Source organism: Python bivittatus, unplaced genomic scaffold, assembly GCF_059951505.1.
Source record: "Python bivittatus isolate LINGU-HERP-01145 unplaced genomic scaffold, Pbiv_v1 ctg000100_np1212, whole genome shotgun sequence".
Classification (NCBI taxonomy): Eukaryota; Metazoa; Chordata; class Lepidosauria; order Squamata; family Pythonidae; genus Python; species Python bivittatus.
In genome coordinates, this window is record NW_028277038.1 from 7,267,799 (window position 1) to 7,287,420 (window position 19,622).

The 19,622-nt window shown below is 41.0% G+C and overlaps 1 protein-coding gene across 4 annotated transcripts in view; it reads left to right on the forward strand.

The window, feature by feature from the left end:
* The window catches only part of DGCR2 (DiGeorge syndrome critical region gene 2), a 45,215-nt gene extending 33,818 nt beyond the window's left edge, over window positions 1-11,397 (forward strand). For 2 of the 4 annotated variants that reach the window (XM_088135392.1, XM_088135394.1), the window contains one exon: window positions 2,305-4,970. In XM_088135392.1, the coding sequence (XP_087991518.1) occupies window positions 2,305-2,546 (242 nt within the window). In that variant the 3' untranslated portion in view covers window positions 2,547-4,970. Of the gene's footprint in view, window positions 1-775; window positions 897-2,304; window positions 4,971-8,061 lie in introns of those variants that run through there. The other 2 variants (XM_088135393.1, XM_088135395.1) reach the window with 2 other exon arrangements.
* The last annotated feature ends 8,225 nt before the right edge of the window (window positions 11,398-19,622 follow it).

Here is a 19,622-nt window from a genome sequence, read left to right on the forward strand (position 1 = left end):
ATTACTTATCTTCTTATTCTAATTTCAAATCTCAATTTAACTCATCTCTGCACATTCCATAATTTTCAATAACTTCCTCCTGCATAGGTACTTTTTCATTCTTCCAATTCTTAAAAGTTACAGTTCTAACCACTATCAAAACATACTTAATTCTTCACTACATGTTTCAACAAAAATGTCTCTAGTTTAAAATCTATATGTTACTATATCCAACCATGTATAAATTTTAGTCTAATCTCTTAAAACATTTATAATCAAATACAATTTTTAACTATATATCTCAATTTTATACTTTATTCCAGCGCTTGCATAATTTTAAGTTCACCCTTTTCATTCAATATCCCAAAACATCTAGCTGTTTATTCCTTTTTCTATATTATTGGATAAGAGAAAGCAATAATAAATGTCCTTTCAAACATTCTGCTTTTTGAAGCTTCTGTCAGTTCCATCATTGTTGTATTCCCCTCATTTTTTCTTTAAGCATCTGAAGTAGTTTCTTTCAATATTATTTTACTTCTTCTTTTTATACATTCTCTTAGTACGATTTTCCATTATAATCTTGTATAATCTTTTTCTCACCCTCAGTACCAAGAACAAGTCTGTCCCTCTTCATTTATCAGTTGATTAACCCTTTTAATTCTCAGTTTATAAGCCTCAAAATAATTCTGTTTAATGTTTCTGATTTCTTGTGCTATTTCTTCCTTTTCCATTGATCCCGTTTTATGTTTAATTAAGTCCATTTTAGCTTTAATATCTTTTTTTCTTTTTTTTGCAGGAATTTCTGCAGCTCTTCTTCCAGTTTTTTATAGTCATCCTCGATAGTTTAAAGATCTTTTTCTGCATTGTGTTTCTCGTATAGTCTATTATCTTGTATAAACCTTCATTGAGTCAAAGGATTCTTTATCTTTGTTCTTGCCAAGAGAAAGAGAAAAAAAAGCAAAAGAAAAAAAAAAGAAGAGGAGGGGAAAGGCTGGATCTCTTTAAAAATCCAACTGGGGGGAATAGAGAGCAAAGCAGAGCTTCTAGCAGAAAGAAGAGCTACTGCCACTAATAAAGGCTCTTGTGACTAACTCAAACTTTCCATCTTGATATTTTCAAAGTTGCTTTCAACTCCACTTTCTTGTTTATAGTTATTCGGATGGCACCTGTATAAACATGCACATCCCACTATCTTTTTAGAAAGCCCAGGGTCCTTGAGCATGCGTCACAATGGAAGAAAAAAGGCACTATGTCGAGCCTCTAGATGGCAGTGCAACTTTCTTTCATTTACTTTCTCTTAACTCCACTTTCCCCATTTCAAAATCAAAAAATATAAATTTCTTATAACAATAAAGAAATCTTAGTCAAAAAAGAGGCTTAAGATAAAGAATTATTGAGTATTAAAAAGAAAAAGCCAGTCCAGTTAAAATTTTTTTTTTTTAAAAGAAAAAACATCTTGCCAATTCCACTAAAAAGGGAAAGTTAAAAAAAAAAAATCCCCCCCCCCTTTTTTTATAAGGCTCAATCTCGCCGCTTGATCCACTTTTCTTCACTTTTAAAAATCTCTTTAAGTTACTTAAGGTGTTCTCTAAGAATAGTTGAATAGTAAAGGTCCATCTCACCCGGTTGACACCCCTCTCTTTCTTCTTCCTTTGGAGCTGTCCCGGCTTTCGCAGCCATTTTTGGCTGCCTCTCCTCCGCCGGCTTCAAGAGCTTCTCCCGGGATCAATCTGGGACTTGCGGCGTCCCTGAGATCCGCGGGACGCACCCTTTGCGATCGCCATCTCTACGGGACGGCTTAGGTCCATCGGGACCATCCGGGGGGGGAGATATCGGCTGCGATCCTGGGAGCCCAGGATCGCCCGCCGTACCGCCGCGACGCCAGCTCCGCCCTCCCCAGTAAAGAATTAATTTGATGTGCCAGTCTAGGGAAGGTCACTCAGCAGCAGAGCACCAGTTCTGAAGGTAGAAAGTCTCCAGTTAATTCTCCAGCATCCTTTGGTAGGTCCTGAAAAATCCTGTGTTTGGAATTCCAGGAGCTGGTTGTGTCACTCAACGTATATCCAGGGGGATGTTGGAGATTCATATGTAGTTAGGTAACTGCCACTTCCCCAGTCTTGGTGTAGACCACTCTGCTCTCCTGATAAACTCCCAGAATTTCAGCAATGGTGATAGGGGCTGGGGAGTTGATCCATGCATCTGGGGCTCATGCAGGATGGAATGTCAGGATCCCAGTCTTACAAAAATCATCCGTAATGGTCTGGAAGTAGCTAACAACATGTGGATGCATTTGGGGCTTGATTTCTCCTTCCTTTCCATTTCTAGATGGGGTCCATTCCCAGATGGGGCCAAATGCTCAGCTGTCACTAGGAAATGCTGATACATCTCTGCCACTCCCCAATGAATCTCTTCCTGCTTCAGTCGGCCCGTCTCCGATGGAGCTTGAAAACTCTGCTGACAGCAGCACCCTTCTTGTCCTACCAGACACTCCTTTAAGTGAAAGCACGCTCTCGGAGAGCCTTGCCGGCAACCGTCACAGTCACTGTTCTCTAAATACCATTGTATAAAGGAAACAAAATCAAAACAAAAGACCCCTTACTGCCGGCCAGAAATAAAGATTGAGCAACTCTTTTGCACAGCAGACGTACAAGTGGATGCTTAATTCACGGACTGAAGTTCAGAAATAAACTCCGTGTCTTGTTTTTCAAATTCTCCTTTTAGTTTAGACTTGAACCCCTTGGCTAGGGCAGTCCTTTTCCATTCTTACATTACCCTCTTCAAAAGAAGAACCAAGTTGTGAAAACTGGTTTTTTTTTTCCCCCTATTGGCAGTGGAAAAAAGAGCAGAAGATGTTGAGTTTTTAATTTTTTTTTAAAAGAGGAAAATTATGGATCGATTTTGGGGTGTGTGTGTGTGTAAAGGAAGCGGATCATCCATCTCCCCACTTTGTAAATCATGGAAAGGAAAGACCAGACGATGTACATGACATGCAGAAGCTTTTTGAATGCCAGGGCTTTAGGATCTGCGAGAAACAGATTCTGAAAGAAATGGAACAGAGTGTGGCTGGTCACTATTGAATCTCCTGCTTTACCAGTCTTTGTTTGGCTAAACTTCAAGTACAGAAGACTAGACTTTGGGCAGTTGGGTATCTCTGAACAGCTTGCAGAACTTTCCTCATTTGAATTGTGAGCCCAAGGAGAAAGAGGCAGGAATTGGGGTCCATAAAGTCTTCATCTTCACATGGCTTCCACCCCTGCTTGGAAAGAAGGACTATATGAGTTTGTTGAATACTTGTTTGTTTCTTGGAAGTAAGCACTAAGGTCCAAATCAACAATTTGCTCGCTTAGCCATAAAACATTTAAGATTCAGCTGGGTCATTTTAACTCAGTGACTTGTATATGAGCTTCCTTCTCCTTCTCTCTCCACTATTAATTGGGGTATTGAGTTTTGAGACTGAGATGGTGTGGGGGTAACAGAATTTCCAAAAAAAAAAAAAAAAAAGGATTGGACCACTCAGTCCACCTTTGATTTGCTCTTTCCTTGTTAATTTGTTTTTCACTCGCAATAGTTAGATTTCGTGTTTTCTTTATACTATATTTGACGCCTTAGCTTATTATAACAGGAGACAGCAAAGAAAATAATTTGAGGTTAGAAAACAATCATACAGAATCTTGGTTTCCTCACCAACCTTAGCAAAAGCTGTCCCTTTGTTCATTATGACCGATTTGGAGTTTGGAATTTGACCTGTTTGGAGATGCGTGAAGCTAGACACCCTCAGTGGTATTTTAGCTTGAGTCTCTGAGAAGGACATCTCCGATTTGAAAGGTAAAGAGATCTTCCCCTAGAGCCTCCACTCACCCTTCCCACCAAGAGATCTTGGTGAGAACTTGTAAATACTGAGTTGATTCCAAATGTAGCCAAACAGACCTTTATCCATCACTAGCCTACTGCCTCCTGAAAAAGTTGCCCAGATTTAGTTGGCAGAGGCTTGACTTCCAATCCTTCATTTGTGTGTTCCTGTTGCCTTATGAAAGGCAAAAGGCCTAGAGGGACAGGAGAAACACACGCAGCGCATGGTTCAATACTTAACGTGTGAGGGTGCCTTCTCATTTCAACTGAACCCTTTTCTCACCCTTCTTTTGCATTTGGTATCTTTCCTGACGTAATATTGATGGTGGGTTGGCTTTTGGACCGATTTCTGGGGTGTGTCCACTGTGCAGGCTGTTTTAGAAGAGGGTTCTAGCTTGGCAAATAACACTCCAGATTTCCTTGTAGAAAATCCCAGATTTCATTCTCCACATGTCCAGGGATCGCTTGGGAAGACTCCACCTAAAACTTTCAAAAGTGGTCACCCATCAGCGTAGACCTTGGTGATCTTGACTTGACTCCGTAGAAAGCAAACACCGTTGTGCTTCTGGTTGGCGATACTTGCTTGCAAACAATCATGAATCCATTAGAATCTCATTTTACGGTACAACAATCATGCTGCTAGGCATTTGCATCCAGACAGTTCTTTCTCTTGGAAGTCGTGGTAGATATAGCTTAGGTAGAACTGCACAACTCCCCTTTACTGACCTCATGGGCTCCCTTTGATTTTGCCCCACGGGATATGGAAGTCTGGTTAAAAAATGGTTCTCCCCACCACCCTTAGTGACCCTAAGCAACTACTGAGTGGCAAACACATTCCCAGCCATTTTGCCCAGGGGCCCAGAGTGAGCCAGCCAGAGACTTGAATCTCTCTTTGGATGAGCGTGGAAATTGCCACGTGACACTGGAGAAAAACCAGTCCTGTGGATTCTTCTCTCTCCCACTCCTCCTCCCTTCCTGCCTCCTGGCTGTCTCGATCTTGTAGCAAAGGCAGCGTCCTCTCTTCTTCCCAAAGTCTGTGGTCAGAATTGTGGATCCAGGGCAGATACTGAGCGTTTCTGAAGTATGGAAAAAAAAAATTAAATAAAAAGCGGGTTATGTGCGTTTTTAGCACACTCATCAGTTTTATACATTGTACGTACTGACTTCTTTCCTTGGTTTTATATATGTAAGTGTGAGTGGGCTCGGGTGATTGAGAGTTTATGATCTTGAGCAAAGCACAAGAGCGACACAAGATTGGAAGCTGAGGCCCAGGCTGCAAGTCCATGCAAGAACATGAGAGTGTAGGAAGAAACATAGGCCAATACAGAGCTAGCGGTACCATTTCGTTCTGAAATGGCAAAATCCTTCCATTTTTTTCTTTTTTAAATTTCCCTTCCCTGAAATCAAGACTTCTGCACCAGGTTATTCTTTGCTTCATCGCCACTCCTGCACTGCTTAAACGTGAGCGCTGACGGCACCCTTAAATTATCCACATTGAAATAAAATTTAAAAATGCTTATTGCAGTCTCCCCCAGAGATGGTTGGGATATAGTTCCCACCACACTCAGCCAATTTGCTGAAGTCCACTTGTGGCTATAGGTTGCCACTTCCTACCATAAAGCAGATTTTAATTCCCAGGGCTGGAAAGGCCATTTTCCATCTTAACAAGTTTCATTTGACAAGTCCTTCAGTTTTTGATGTCAGTTTCTTAGAGGAGACATTTCTCCATGGGTGTGATTTTTGGTTTTTTGCTTTGTTTTACTTTTTATTTGGAGGTACACAGTAGCTTAGAGGTCAGGACCTCCTACTCAGTAAGACCTGGTGGTTTTGCCTGAATGTATCTTGGAAAAATGGCTCCATAGAATCCACGTCTTGTTTTTATCCCCAAGTGGGTCCGATGTCCTAATAAAGGGATAGGATTATGGTATGGAAGTTGGAGAGCTATGGTTAAAATCCTCTGTTCATTTCAACCAGGCTGGTACAGGTGGAGAGGAAGAACGACCATTTTGTCTTCAACTTCCAGGTATCAGGAGAAACAACATGAACTACATAGGCGTTTGGCGAAAAACCACTGTTTGCCCATTCAGTTCCTCCACTGCCCATTATTTTGATTTCTTTTCTCACAAAAACAGCTTCTTGAAACCACAAATCCCTTGTTACTTCAAGGCTATAACAGGAAAGGTAGAATTGGGAAAATCTGGGGAGCTGTTACCATTTGTGGTAGAACAAACTCAGAGCTCTACAGCCCAACATTTGGACTCAACATAAGGCACATTCCGATATTCATTCACAGCTCTTTTACAGCTACATCTTATTTTGCAAATTGGATGCCCAACTTTCTGTATGCTTGGGAAGTGTGATGGGTGTGCACGCATGAGCGAGTGTGGCAATAAATGAGTCACTGCTTTTTATTTTCTTTCGGAAGGCATTTTCGGCCCTGGTCGGATTTGCCAGTCTTATCGTGGTGTTGTTTGTGGCTGAATTGAACTGTGGCACGTGTGTGTAAAAGTAAGAGGGGGGAAAAAGATTTTGATATTTCATGGAATGGTATGTAGAAATGAAATTTGATACTGTAATAAGTTGGTCCTTGTGACATTTTATGTTCTAATATTTTGATTTAAAAAAAAAAATATTTTGGGGGCGGAGAAGGGTGGGTTGGGACACTAATCTTTTCTTTTTTTTTCTCAAGATGCTGTGAGACACATTCCATCTAGATGCCAAATAAATTGTGTTTTGTCGAGAGGAACCTATCTTCAATTTTTGTGTGTGTTTGTTCGGAGGGAAGAAGGTGAACACTAACCACTTCTAATAGACCTTTGTGGTTTAGAAGACTTGTCCTCAGAATGAGGCGCTTAGGAAGACTTCTTTAAAAAGATTATTTTACATTTCTAGCTGAATTCTAGCCATCATGGAATTTACAGAGATACACAGAAAGAGGTGTAAAAGTGGTTCCCTGTCCAAGCCTTGGTTATATTCAGAAAGGTGTATTATTGGCTGCCTTTTGATCTTGTCAGGGGCAAAAATGGAAGCTAATATCAAGCCCAAATTATTTCAGCTCACTGTTGATCGTAGGGAATTCATTCGTTCATTCATACTGTTGGAAGAATCTCTTCCCTATAGTTTGTTATTGCTCAAGTCAAAACGCCAGACACCATAATTCAGAGTTCAAAAGTTTATTAGCACATCAGGCAAAAGCATTGAGTGTGGCCGGCCCCCAGAGTGGAACACTCTTTTGCAATCAGGTATAAACGACTAGTTTGTGCATGTCTAATTCTTAAATCCTCAAGTTTTACTTCCCTGATAATCCGATTTCTCACTATCCTAATTGGCATGTCTTATCTCTGGTGCAAGCCATGGTATTCCCTGTGACACTATGGAAATGAAAGTTGGACTTATAATAGGAAGAGTATTGATACCTTTGAACTTTGGTGTTGGAGAAGATTCCTGAGAATATCATGGACAGCCAAGAAACAAGCCGATGGATCACTGAACAAATCAACCCAGTGTTCTCCCTCAAGGCACAAATGACCAGGCTCAAATGATCCTACTTCAGACACATGATGCGAAGACCCAGCTCTCTGGAGAAGGTTCTGAAACTGAGAAAGGTGGAAGGAAAGAGAAGAGGACAACCAGCAGCAAGGTGGATGGACTCAGCTACAGTGGTGATGGGAGCACCATTGGAAGACCTGAAGGACCAGGTTAGGGACAGATCCTCCTGGAGAAAATCTATGTGGTCGCTAGGAGTTGAAAATGACTTGATGGCACATCACCCACCCACCCACCCATCCATCCATCCATCCATCCATCCATCCATCCATCCATCCATCCATCCATCCATCCATCCATCCATCTCTGTTAATAGGAGTGTAAGAGTTTCTTCTCATTCCTTCCTTATCTGTGTTATGTGACTCTCTTGCTTCTGTATAATAGCAAGACACTAACTTCCCTTCTAAAATGGTGTTAGTTTAGCTTTTTAATAACTCTTTTCTAGGGGATAAAGTACAATAATAACCTGGTAAGTTGCTGTCTTCTCAGCAGTCTGATGGTGGTGATCTTGGAAAGGCTTATTGGTGCTGAACATAAAGATGTGAGGCAGGGCAAAAATATCTCAGAAGCTTCTCTTCAACTTTTATAAATCAGTGAGCAGCTTGTGGGCAATGAATGCATGGATGAAATCCCATGAACCCGTTCTTCTCTAGGTTACCTTTGCTCAGTTTTTGTCTTGTCTCCCAGGTGGTGCTATTCCTAATTCTCCAGAGATCCCCCTGCAAGACTGGAGCATAAGAATGGGGCCACCGTGGGTGAAGACATCCGTTGTGCCTCCTTCCCGCGTGTTGGAAGAATTTCTTCCCTGTTGTTCATTCCTTGCTCAGGTCAAAACACTAGATACCATTCACCAGAGTTCAAAAGTTTATTAGCACCCAAGGCAAAAGCATTGAATATGGACGGCCCCCAGGCAGGAGTGGAACACTCTTTTATAGTCAGGTAGAAACCACTAGTCTACACATGTCTAGTTCTAGAATTTAGAATTTCTATTTCCTGATAAGAAATAGACTAATTGCTCATGTTCTAATTGGCATACCTTATCTCTCTTGCTATGAGTGTAACATTTGTCCTTACGTTCCTTTCTAACCTATGTACTCTTGCTTCTGGGTAGTAGCAAAGCACTAATCTCCCTTCTAAAATGGCATTCATTTAGCCTTTTAATAACTACTTTCTAACATGGGCTTCCCCCATAGATAAGTAGGAATGCGATTCTGAGTTGGAACGGGTTCTCCCACCCTTAAATCTTAGCTAGGAAAGGATCTGCAACAAGAGGAATTGGTACAAAATTCCTGCAGGGCTGAATGGAGCAGCTGGAAAAAAATTGCAACTCATTTTTTTTTTTAGCAATGCTTAATATTAGCATTTTGCTGAAGTTTTCTTCAAGGGTTGAACATTCTCATCAACATACCCTTATGGACTTTTTGCTGAAATTGGGAAAAAAAATGGTGAGTTATGGATTTGCTGATTAAAAGGGTTGAATATGGGAAGAAGAGAACCATGTTGTAACTTTAAGGAGGGAGGAGAGATAATGTATTTGTTTGTAATTGCTGTAAAGCAGATTGGAATTCACTTCTTTCCCTTCCCTTCCCTTCCCTTCCCTTCCCTTCCCTTCCCTTCCCTTCCCTTCCCTTCCCTTCCCTTCCCTTCCCTTCCCTTCCCTTCCCTTCCCTTCCCTTCCCTTCCCTTCCCTTCCCTTCCCTTCCCTTCCCTTCTTCATCCATTTACTTCCTTTCTTTTCCTTTCTTTTCCTTTCCTACCTGAACTGCCTTTTTCTTCTTTTTTATTTCTCTTTCTTTCTTAATTTCTATATAATATAATTTCATGTTTCTCTTTTACTTATGTGAAAATCTGTAAATACAAATTTCATTAAAAAAAAAAAAGAACATTCCCATCAACATACCGAGGCCTCGGGCAAAATTGCAGATGTGTCTGCCACTGACCCTGATCGCTGGTCCAGAGTGGGAAATACTGGGTGAAATGGGCCAGAAATCTGACCTGCCCTAAAGCAATTACCCATTTTCCTCTTAGGTAAAGCTGGACACATTTTTAGTTGATCTCCATCAGAATCTGTCCATTTTTCTACCTTGGAGAGCTCCTGCAATACCCTTTTTCTAACTGCAGAGGGCAATAGCTTCAAATACATTCTCCAACGGTGAAGCCATGAAGTTTTGTAAGATTTCAAAGGTATGGCTGTAAATAAACATGAGAATGAAATAAATGAACATTGGCAGATTTTGACCCAACATAGCCTTGGGACTGTGGAGCCAAGCTCAGGGGTGGGAAGAAAATTAAGAGATATAAAGGAATGTAGAACTCACCTTGGAGAAGGAGGGGGGGGAGGAGCAAACTGTTAGGAGGAATTTGGAGAAGAGATTACATGATCTGAAGATGGAAGGGTAAGAAAGAACTTCGAACAACTCCTTCCTTGATTTGGTTTAGTATAAGCTGGGATAGATAGAGAGAAACTTGGGGCAGTTTCAAAATTCTTTTAACATATCTACAACGATAAAGTAGGATTCCTGGAGTCCCTGCTCTGTCTGTTGACTTGGCCTGTCTCCAAGGGCTGTCAAAAGAATAAGGAGGATCAAGCTACTATGTCCAAAGTTTTGCCCATCTCTGCCAGAAAGAAGGCTGGGATTTCATTGCTGGTTGCCCAAAATGGCAAAGCGATGAGGAAGCCTGTCTTCTGCCAATGGTCAGGAAAATGAGGACAGTTGTCTCCTGAGAAGGTCATGGTGGTCCTTGCTCAGAGGCCTGAACGCCGAGACAATGTCGTCTTTCTCTTGAGTATGTGGTACTGCAGTCGGTCCCTTGTCCGTTGCCTTGAGACCACTGGAGTGGTGGCGATAGAAGTCTCTGGATGAACATTTTTAAATTTCATTCCGTTCTACTTGTCTGTCACCAAAGCAAAATATACAGCAGCTTCCAAAACAATCAACAAAGACATCCGTGACATCCGTGGCAAAGATAAATCAAACAACCATTAATTGATAAAAGTTAAGCAATGCCAGGATAAAATAGAATCGTAGCGATAAGGGAAAACAAATCGCAATCCAAAGTTGCTGTAGAGGTGGCCTTGTATGTTTCTAAAATGAACAGAAAATAAATAACAGAGGCCTAATAATGCCGACAATGAAATCAATCAAAACCCTCGCAGTGAGTGACCAAAAGCTGTCCACTTTCCCCACAGTCGTCTTTCTGTTTGAAAGTGGCTTCTGCTTTTGACTTGCAACCTTATGTGGACTTTTTGTTGAAAGAAGAAAAGATCGAATGGATGATTTCCAGATTTGGGGATTAAAAAGGGCTAAACAGGATGGGGAAAAGAATAAGATGATCATTACTCAATAGAAAGAAGGTCAGAAGGCATAACTTATTTTTTTCTTTTAATTCCTTTTCTCTTTTTCATACCGTCTATCTTTTTTTCCCCTTTTGTATACTTTTACTGTACTGAAAAAATTCTAATTAAAAATATATTAAGAAAGCGGCTTCTGATTTTCTACTTCCTTGCTGTGTGCTTTTGAATTCCTTTTGGATTTCTTTCCCTCCAGTTTTTGAGCTTTGGGGCGGCTTTGTGTATTGGCGTTTTCTTCCTCCAAACTTCTGAATCCTCTCATCCTATCTGCGAGAGTTTGGCCAAATTTTCCTCCTCTAAATCAGAAGAATGAAAAGCTGCTTATTTCCCCCCCTCCCCATCCAATTGAATGGGAAACATTAGGGGGAAAATGCAGGAGAAATGGTTAATTTTTAACGATTTTTAACAATGGAGATGTGTGGCCCTCGCAAGAAATGTAGATCTTAGCCCCAAACAATGGCTTCAAACAAATTGTGGTAGGCTGATATCATCTGAATATTTAGAAGGATGTGAAGATGTTCTCACACCCAACTGACAGAGCCCTGAATTATTGGATTTGAAGTTAGCCGTTGGCTGTTTTGCACTGACAACCAACACAGCTGGTACTTTGTTGCTCAAAATATACATTGTAAATCACTACAACATAGACCAGGATTTTTCAAACTTGGCAACTTTAAGACCTGTGGACTTCAACTCCCAGAATTCCCAAGCCAGCATGCTGGCTGGGGAATTCTGGGAGTTGAAGTCCACAGGTCTTAAAGTTATCAAGTCTTAAGGTCCACAAGTCTTAAAGTTGAGGTCTACAGGTCTTAAAGTTGCCAAGTTTGAAAAACAGGGGTGTAGACAAATGTTAATTCTTGGAAGCTTTCAAATTTCTGCATATGGCATGTTATCTGTGTCTCTTCCCCCTGACCCCTTCAGAATGTAAAGAAGAGCTTAAAATTTTTAAAACTTTGCTTTGTTGGTGCACAAGAAAACATCCAGACAAATATTCATCTATGTGACTGAATTGATGATTTATAGATTTGGGGATTGAAAAGGGATAAAGAGGAAGGGGAAAAATTAAGATGGCAGGGCAGAAGTCATAATTCTATGGGTTTTTTAAATTTCTTTTTTCTTTTTTCCTTCTTCTTTCACTTTTTATACTTTTTTTGTATTGAAAAATTCATATATATAGTCAAATATTCACGTATGTTTGGTTTGTGTGGGGTGTATATAGAAATACACATGATCTTTAAGAGAAACACCATCCATATTTGGTATTTCTACCCAGAATAACATTTGTACAGATGAATGTCATCTACCTGGAAAACAAGAGAAACGTAAAGAATTTGCCCTTGTAAAAAAAATATTGGGGGAGTGGGGGGAGGAAATAAAATAGCATTATATTTCTTTTATGCATAGTGTTCAACGTTACATTATTTGCAGCACACTTTGCTTCAGAAACCTTATTGCAGAAGGCAACTTCACAAACATACGTTTGAATAAATTATTTAAATAAAAATTCTCTGAATACTGGCCCTTTTATGTCGTATCGCTGTAAATCAATGCTTTTCTTCCCGTTGGCGATTAAGATCTGAGACGGGTGGCTCTTGGCTGGCTTTCTGGTGTTCAAGGCAGCCAGCTAGTTGCCAAAGCTTTTGAGATGAGATGATGTTGAAGGAGAAGCACGGGGAGTTACAATCATCCTTTCTCTTTGATCTGGGATAAGTGAGGGAGACAAACATAAAATCAGAAAAGTCACCATTACTGTGGTGAGGAGAGGGCAGAAGATAGCCGAGTTGTTCTGGACCTGACCGCTCTCCAAAAAGAAGAGATGCCCTTTCTCCCAACGTTTCTGTTGTCATCTCCCTTGAGGTCTACAAACATCTGAAATACCACCCCCACTTTCTCCCTCCTCTCGTTCTCTCTTCACAGATCAGAGCTTTACAGACTTGGCTGCATGTCTCACCATCTGTTCCAAGTCAGTTGGCTAACATTATGCTCAACTCCAACAGGGAAAGTTCGGAGATATTCCCATCATGCATTTGGCTTGCATCTTCAAGAATGTTCCCTTTCCTGCCAATGGTTGCTTGGCCCCTGTTGTGATGTTCCTTTGCTTGTCTTTTTATTTCTCTTTAGAAATATTTTTTAGCAAAAGAAGGTAATTTTGTTCCACCTTTGGGGAAATATAAACCTTAAAAAGTTTAGTAATTTTATATAATTATTAATATTTTGTAAATGTTCTCTGCAGTCTTCATGGTTCCTTCGTCTTCTCTTTGGACTTCCTGATTGAACTTCATCCATTTCCCTGATTTTGTTGGCACAAACGTCTGATCTTTTCATTTGAAAGTAAATTTAAGGAAATGGCACAGCACTGGCTGAATCTTTTATCCACTGGACCCTTAATCCACCTCTCTCTCTGCTTCTCTTCTGTTGAATTTGGATCTGCGAGCCCTTAAAGCAGTGTTCCAGGCATTATCCATTTTCTGCTCCCAATTTCTTCTCCTTGGGAAAAGGGCCAACATGTTGATCTGAGTCCTGGTGATCTCATCATATCACTTGCTGTGTTCTCTACAGCCATCCAAAAATTAAACACCCAATGGGGGCATTGTGAGATGGTTGGCCACCCAATTTTTAAATGCATGAGTGGGTAACTCTGGTCCTCCAGGAGTTGCCAAGCAACAATTCTCAGCATCCCTCACTGCTAGATACTGCTAGCTGAAGTAATTAGGACTTTTACATCATCTGAAAATCCACAGGTTGCTTACCCTTGGTTCTAGAAAGCAACTTAGAGTCTTCTCAAGCTTTCCCCAATAGGCACAATGGAATCGATTAGAGAAGTGCGCAAGTATCTAAGAACTTCTGATAAGCAGTTTTTATTGAAGAAAACTTAGGAAGCCATCATGAAAGAATTCCGATGACTGCTGGGCTTCAAGCACAAGCCCTAATCAATATTCAAACTCTTTTGCATCTCTTGCTCTTGTTTGTCCTACAGAAGACGCTGCTCAGTCTCTTCTTTTGAACAGAAGGCCCTCTTTCCACCTGTCCCTTGTTTTGCAGTGCCCAGGTTTGTTATTTTGTTTGTTATCTGTGTGAGGACTAACTCCTACAGGTAGGTGTTCTTGCTTTCCCCAAACCTGCAGCAATGTCACAACTGACAAAGACAGATTCCCCCCCCCCCCCCATCTTTGGCTGTTTTCTTTCAACCCACATCTGTTGTGTTTGGCATCAAAACTGGGGAAGCTCTACTGCCTGCTGTTAAGCCAATTGCTCAACTTAGTCTGGGATTTGGAAGCACTTTCTGAATCAAGTTACCATTTTTAACCAAGGTCAACTGGGAGGGGAACTGCAGTGAAGGTTCACATGGGAGGATGGGAACACAATTCTGTCCTGCCCTGCGCAGGAATGCCTATACCAGCCTCCAACACATGCCCCATGATGTACATTCTAGATTTTTGCACATCCTTCTAAACTCAGGCTTTGCATTTGTGTCTATAATTGTGTATTTTTTAATAAACTAAATTCAGTCAATTATTGGAAGATTTACACAATACCCAGGCAACCAGGGCCAACAAAACACAGTGGCTCTGTTCCTATAACACACAATGCCTAAACATATGATGACTTCAGGTGATGGTCTGTTTCACTGAACCTGCTAAGATGATGGTTGGGTTCACATGACACTTTGAACCATGAACTATCCACCCCCTTTTTTTTTTTGCATAGATTAGTGTGTCTAATCACCAGTGCCCCCAAAATTGGGATAATGCAGTAAACCATAGTTCTATTAACCGTAGGCGACCTTGTAGTGCAAATCTAGCCATTGTGCTTTAATAAGCCATAGTTTAAGACTTAGTAGTATATTGGACAAACTCAGTTCAATGTGCTTTATCCGGAAAACCATAGTTAAGCGAAACACAGCTTAGTGTCACGTGCAACCAAACCACTGAAATTGTTTAGTAGATCATCAGCCAGATCTTCTGCATTCCATGGCCAAGTCTGTCTGTAAAAAGCCATGGGCTGTTCCTGCCAACCTCACTGAATAATACCTTGAGCTGCTTACATGACGATGTCTCAGCCAAGAAACTTTCTAGTGATAATTGATGGGAGTCTGTGTGCCGAGCCAGCAAATGAATTTGCAAAGAACTGGCTTTGCTGAGTCCAGCTGGCCCCTCCAGAATTACAGGGACCCACAAAACAATTAAAGCCTGCTTGGGCAGGTGGGGCTGCCAATAGACTCTTTCCACCACCACCGCCTCCTGCCCGGCCCCAGTGCTTCCTTTAAAAGAAAGGATAGATATATTGATCTTTGGGGCTGTCAAGGTCAAAACACAAAGACGGAAAGCCAAATTACCAAATTTAGTCTCTTTCTAAGGGAGGCATCTTTGGAGCTCCCCAAAGGCCCATATTTCCCTGAAAGCCTTGGGTATGACCTGCTGATCAAACTGTAATTTTTAATAGGTCAGAAGAAGAAAATACAATTAAATACATGAAGGAATGATCCATTCATTTAATGAATGAACTTTGGTTGTAAAGAGGATGTTGGAGTTAAATCAGATTTCTTTTTGGCCTGGCCCCACCTACTTCTTTCTTCTAGTCCTTCACCCTTTTTGGTTTATACCTCACTCCCCAAGCGCCACTCAAAGACACAGCACAGTGCTTGGTTTCTCCCAAAGAAGGCACTTCTGCTGTAGTCCACTGGCCATTCCATTCATGTCCATCTTCCCTTGGAGAATATTTGTTCTTAGTGTTGAGGGCCTATGGTCCTTCAGATGTCCATGAATACAACTCCTACTGTTGGCCTGGGAAATTCAGCATGAGATAGAGGTTTGTGGGTTGCCCACCATAGGAGACCAAGGGTCCAGCCTGTTGTCCTTTGGAAGCAGAAATTGGGGAATCTTCTCCCCAACTTCAAAGGACTCTTTAAAAAAAATCCCTAAATGAAACTGCTGAGCCTCTGGCTGTGAAATTTCAACAAGAGGCGTGGGTTTTTTTCAGAGCATCAAGCCAAGACTGAACCATCTGGCTTTGTTCACAGCTGTCCAACGCACCAGAGAGGTGGGGGTGAGAAATAGTCACCCTCTAAAGAAGGCTTTTGTCTTACTTGCAGGACAGCTGCAAAAATCTCTGGTCCCCATTGCTGTTGAACACAAAGGGCCTTTCTGGGGAAAAGCACAGAGAGACCAGGACTAGAAGAAACCAAACTTTCTGTGTTCTCCAGGCCATTGGTACCTTCCAGATGTATTGGCACTACATTTCCCAGAATCCCTATCTACTACATAAAGTCATCCTCCAGTCTCCTAGTGTTAACCAGCTGTACCAAACATTGCCTTTTCTGCATTTGCTCCAGGAAATAGATGGGAAATAGGAATGTCACCTTAGCTAATTTACAGTTACATTTCTGATTTACCTCCGCCCATCTCCCCCAATGAGGAACTCTGGGCAGCTCATAAAGTACACCTTAACCATTAAAATTATAGTTACACCTATTCTAATACAACTACAGGGCAACCCTATTCTATTGTGGCCAGCAGCGGTTGCAAGGGAGTCAGCTCATCTGGGAATCATCATTCCTACTTTCCTTTATTTAATTTTTATTGAAGAATTTTTCACAAGATAAAAGCAATACAAAGATTAGAAAAGAAACCAAGAAAATAAAGAAGAATGGTGAATAAGGAAGAAGGAAAATACAAAAGGAAAAGGAAAGAAAAGAAAAGATTATAAAGATGTGGCTTCCAAGCTTTTTGACAGCAGTTATAAATGCATTTCTATCTTACCCTCTTTAATGTTACATTATAATTTCCTTCTTCCGTAAGCTACCCTTTCTAATCATCAGACTCATAAATCACAATTACCATTTTTGTTGTTTTTTCAGCAAAAAGTCCCTAAGGGGTTTCCGGTCACTAAAAAAGCCAATTCCTGCTTTCCATGACCATATGGAAGATGAAACTTGCTGATATGGGTTATAATATCCCGTTTCTCCATTTTTACAATCCAGTTTGCAACATCAAGACTGTACAAAGAGGTATATGATGACAAAAAGAGCATTCAGGCAGGAATTATGTTAGGGGAAAGTGTATGCAAAAATGTATCTAATAAGATGCACGAATACCAAGATATATTGTTTTAGGAAAAGGTTTATAAAATGTACATAGCAGAGAAGGTGTGCAGAAAAACATAAATTTGAGAAGTAGACACACACATATAGACATATATATTCACAAAATGCAGGCACTGGGCTAAGAGCATATACAAATGAGTATATTAAAGGAAAAAAAATAGATAATTGCAAATTTCCTCGAATCCTTTTCACTGAAGCTGATGAAGAATAAAGGTTGGGAAAATGAGAATCTAAACAAAGTGCAGTGCTGGGTTTTTAATGGTTAGACTTGAATGACAGGATCTCATTCTGCCCTTTGAAGTTGCTTCGTGTTTGGATCTCCTGGGATTTTCCCCTGCTTATTTGATCTCACTAGGTTATTCCAAATTTCTCTCATTGTCCTTGAATTGTCCTTTGGAGCATCATTAAGGAAGCTATAGTTCTCAAAACATTATTTTTTTGGTGTGCTTGCTCTCAGTTTTATAGCATCTCATTTCAGGTTGGGTATAGCATTGTTTCACATGCTAATTTCAAAAGCAAAAGCAGCAAGGATAAATAGTTTGTTTAATTATTGGCTCTGGACAAATCAGAGGTTGAAGGTCTGCCTCCAAAATGATGATTTTCTTTCCTCCTTTGGCCCCCAAATGGCTGAAGAGCCCTGCAAAGCACACGTGTAGGCAACATCAATGGATGCGTAGTTCAGGTCATAAAACTTTTTATATTAACCTGTAGACCAAGATTAGACAACAAGGTTTGCACGCAGCACGGGCCTACCAGTTTCGGAATTTTTTTGAAAGCATTTTATTAGCTAAAAATGGAAAAGGAAACCAGAGTATTGTTTTAAAAAGCGCCAGTCTCTAGCATTCTATGAGAGCCAGGCTGCGTACAAGTTTAATAAATTTATTATTATGATGGTTGGTTGCACAGTCAACCAGATGTTTAGACCGGATTATTATTATTACTATTTTGCAAGAATGTTTTTGGACCCCATAAAGATCCATTGGAATGCTAGACCATACCCTGCAGGACTAGATCAGCTAGTGAGTCATCTTTACCATGGTAGATAATTTTGGAATGGGTCTACCAGATGCTCTAGAACCAAAATGGTTGACTTCCCATGCCACAAACTATGTTCAAAGCAACCTTATCTGTGACATAGCCATCTTTGCATAGCCACGGGAGCCCCTTCTATGCCCCCCAGGGTTATGTCAATGAACTTGGAGGATCCTAGAGGTTTGAAGCACACCATAAATCCTTTGGAAAGATTGTCCAGTGAGGGAGGCTACAGTCAGTAGCCCAATATGGCTGTAGAGTTTTGACCAACTGCTCCAGAGAAAGCAAGATACTAGGGATGAGAAATGGAATATCTTGGAACAGATTAAAAGCCTGGATCAGAAATGCTTGAGTTTCCAAGAGAAGACAACCTCTTCTGGGATGAGGGGAGTACTTGTATTACACCACCCCTCCTTCCATTAGTAAGTCTGCTGTGTGAGAAAAGGGGTGGAACTAAAGGAAAATTATCACACATAGCATCATATGTCAAGCTATTCCCCTTCAGGGTAAACAAAATGATCCAAAGTTTTGCAGGACCAAGGACAATCAGAAAAATTTGGAACAACCTAGTGAGATCAAATAAGCAGGGGACAATCCCAGAGGATCCAAACATCGAAGCAACTTCCATATGCAGAATGAGATCCTATCATTCAAGTCTAACTATTAACCCCCACTCCCACCCAAATCTTTGGAATGATTCCAAACAGAAAGAGTGAGAAATGGGGAGTAAAAGAAATTCAAAACCAGGAGAAAATGATCCCTGGAGGGTTAAGCTCTGAAATAAGAGTTTGCCATTTGCTTTTAATAGACACATGCTCACAAAGTAAAGTTCAAGAAATTCTTAAGTCTGAAAAATGAGGTGTTGACAAAAATCGGTGGCAATGGGGGATGATAGCAACATTTAGTCTTCATAAATTGAAAATATGTCATGGAATTAGGATTGAGCACAGGAGCTGGGTAGGAAATCTGGTTGATGTAAGCCCAAGAGTCAGATGTCCTTAGCCACCTCAACTGAAGCAAAATCTATTATGCATCAGCAGTTAATATTTGCACATTTTCGTTGGTTTCCAGTAATTCACAGACCTGCCAAATCTGGCGACTTGGGATAAAAAATATTTTGCAGTTTGCTTTCAGTTCAGGAGTTCCCAACCAGTCTCCAGAATGGACATTAAATAATCTTGTACTTAGAGTGATCAATATTATGTACTAGAAAAATATTGTTTGCCCTTTCTTGTAACTGACATTTTGTGGTCTACGGCTTTCTTTTTTTTTTTTTAAAGAGCAAAAGGCAAAAGAGGAGTCTACAAAGGATTGCATTGCTAGGTCGAACACCTGCAGCACTTGGAGAATCAGAATACAGTGGTACCTCGGTTCACGAACTTAATTCATTCCGCGACTCTGGTTGCGACCCGAATTGGTCGCGACCCGAAGCAAATTTCCCCATAAGGTTCAATGTAATTACCATTAATCCGTTCTGGCATGGAGGACAGGGAGGCGGCTATTGCTTGGAGGGAGAGTCCCCCTCCCTACGGCCACGTGTCATGGGTGGAAAATGGCCGCGGACCACGTGTCATGTGTGGGAAAATGGCTGCGGACCACGTGTAATGGGCGGAAAATGGCTGCGGACCACGTGTCACAGGCGGGAAAATGGCCGCGGACTGTGTCACGGGAGGGAAAATGGCCGCGGATCCTGTTCGTCACCCGATCCGGCGTTCGCGAACGGAGGCAAAATTTTGCGACTGGAGCTGTTCGTGAACCGAA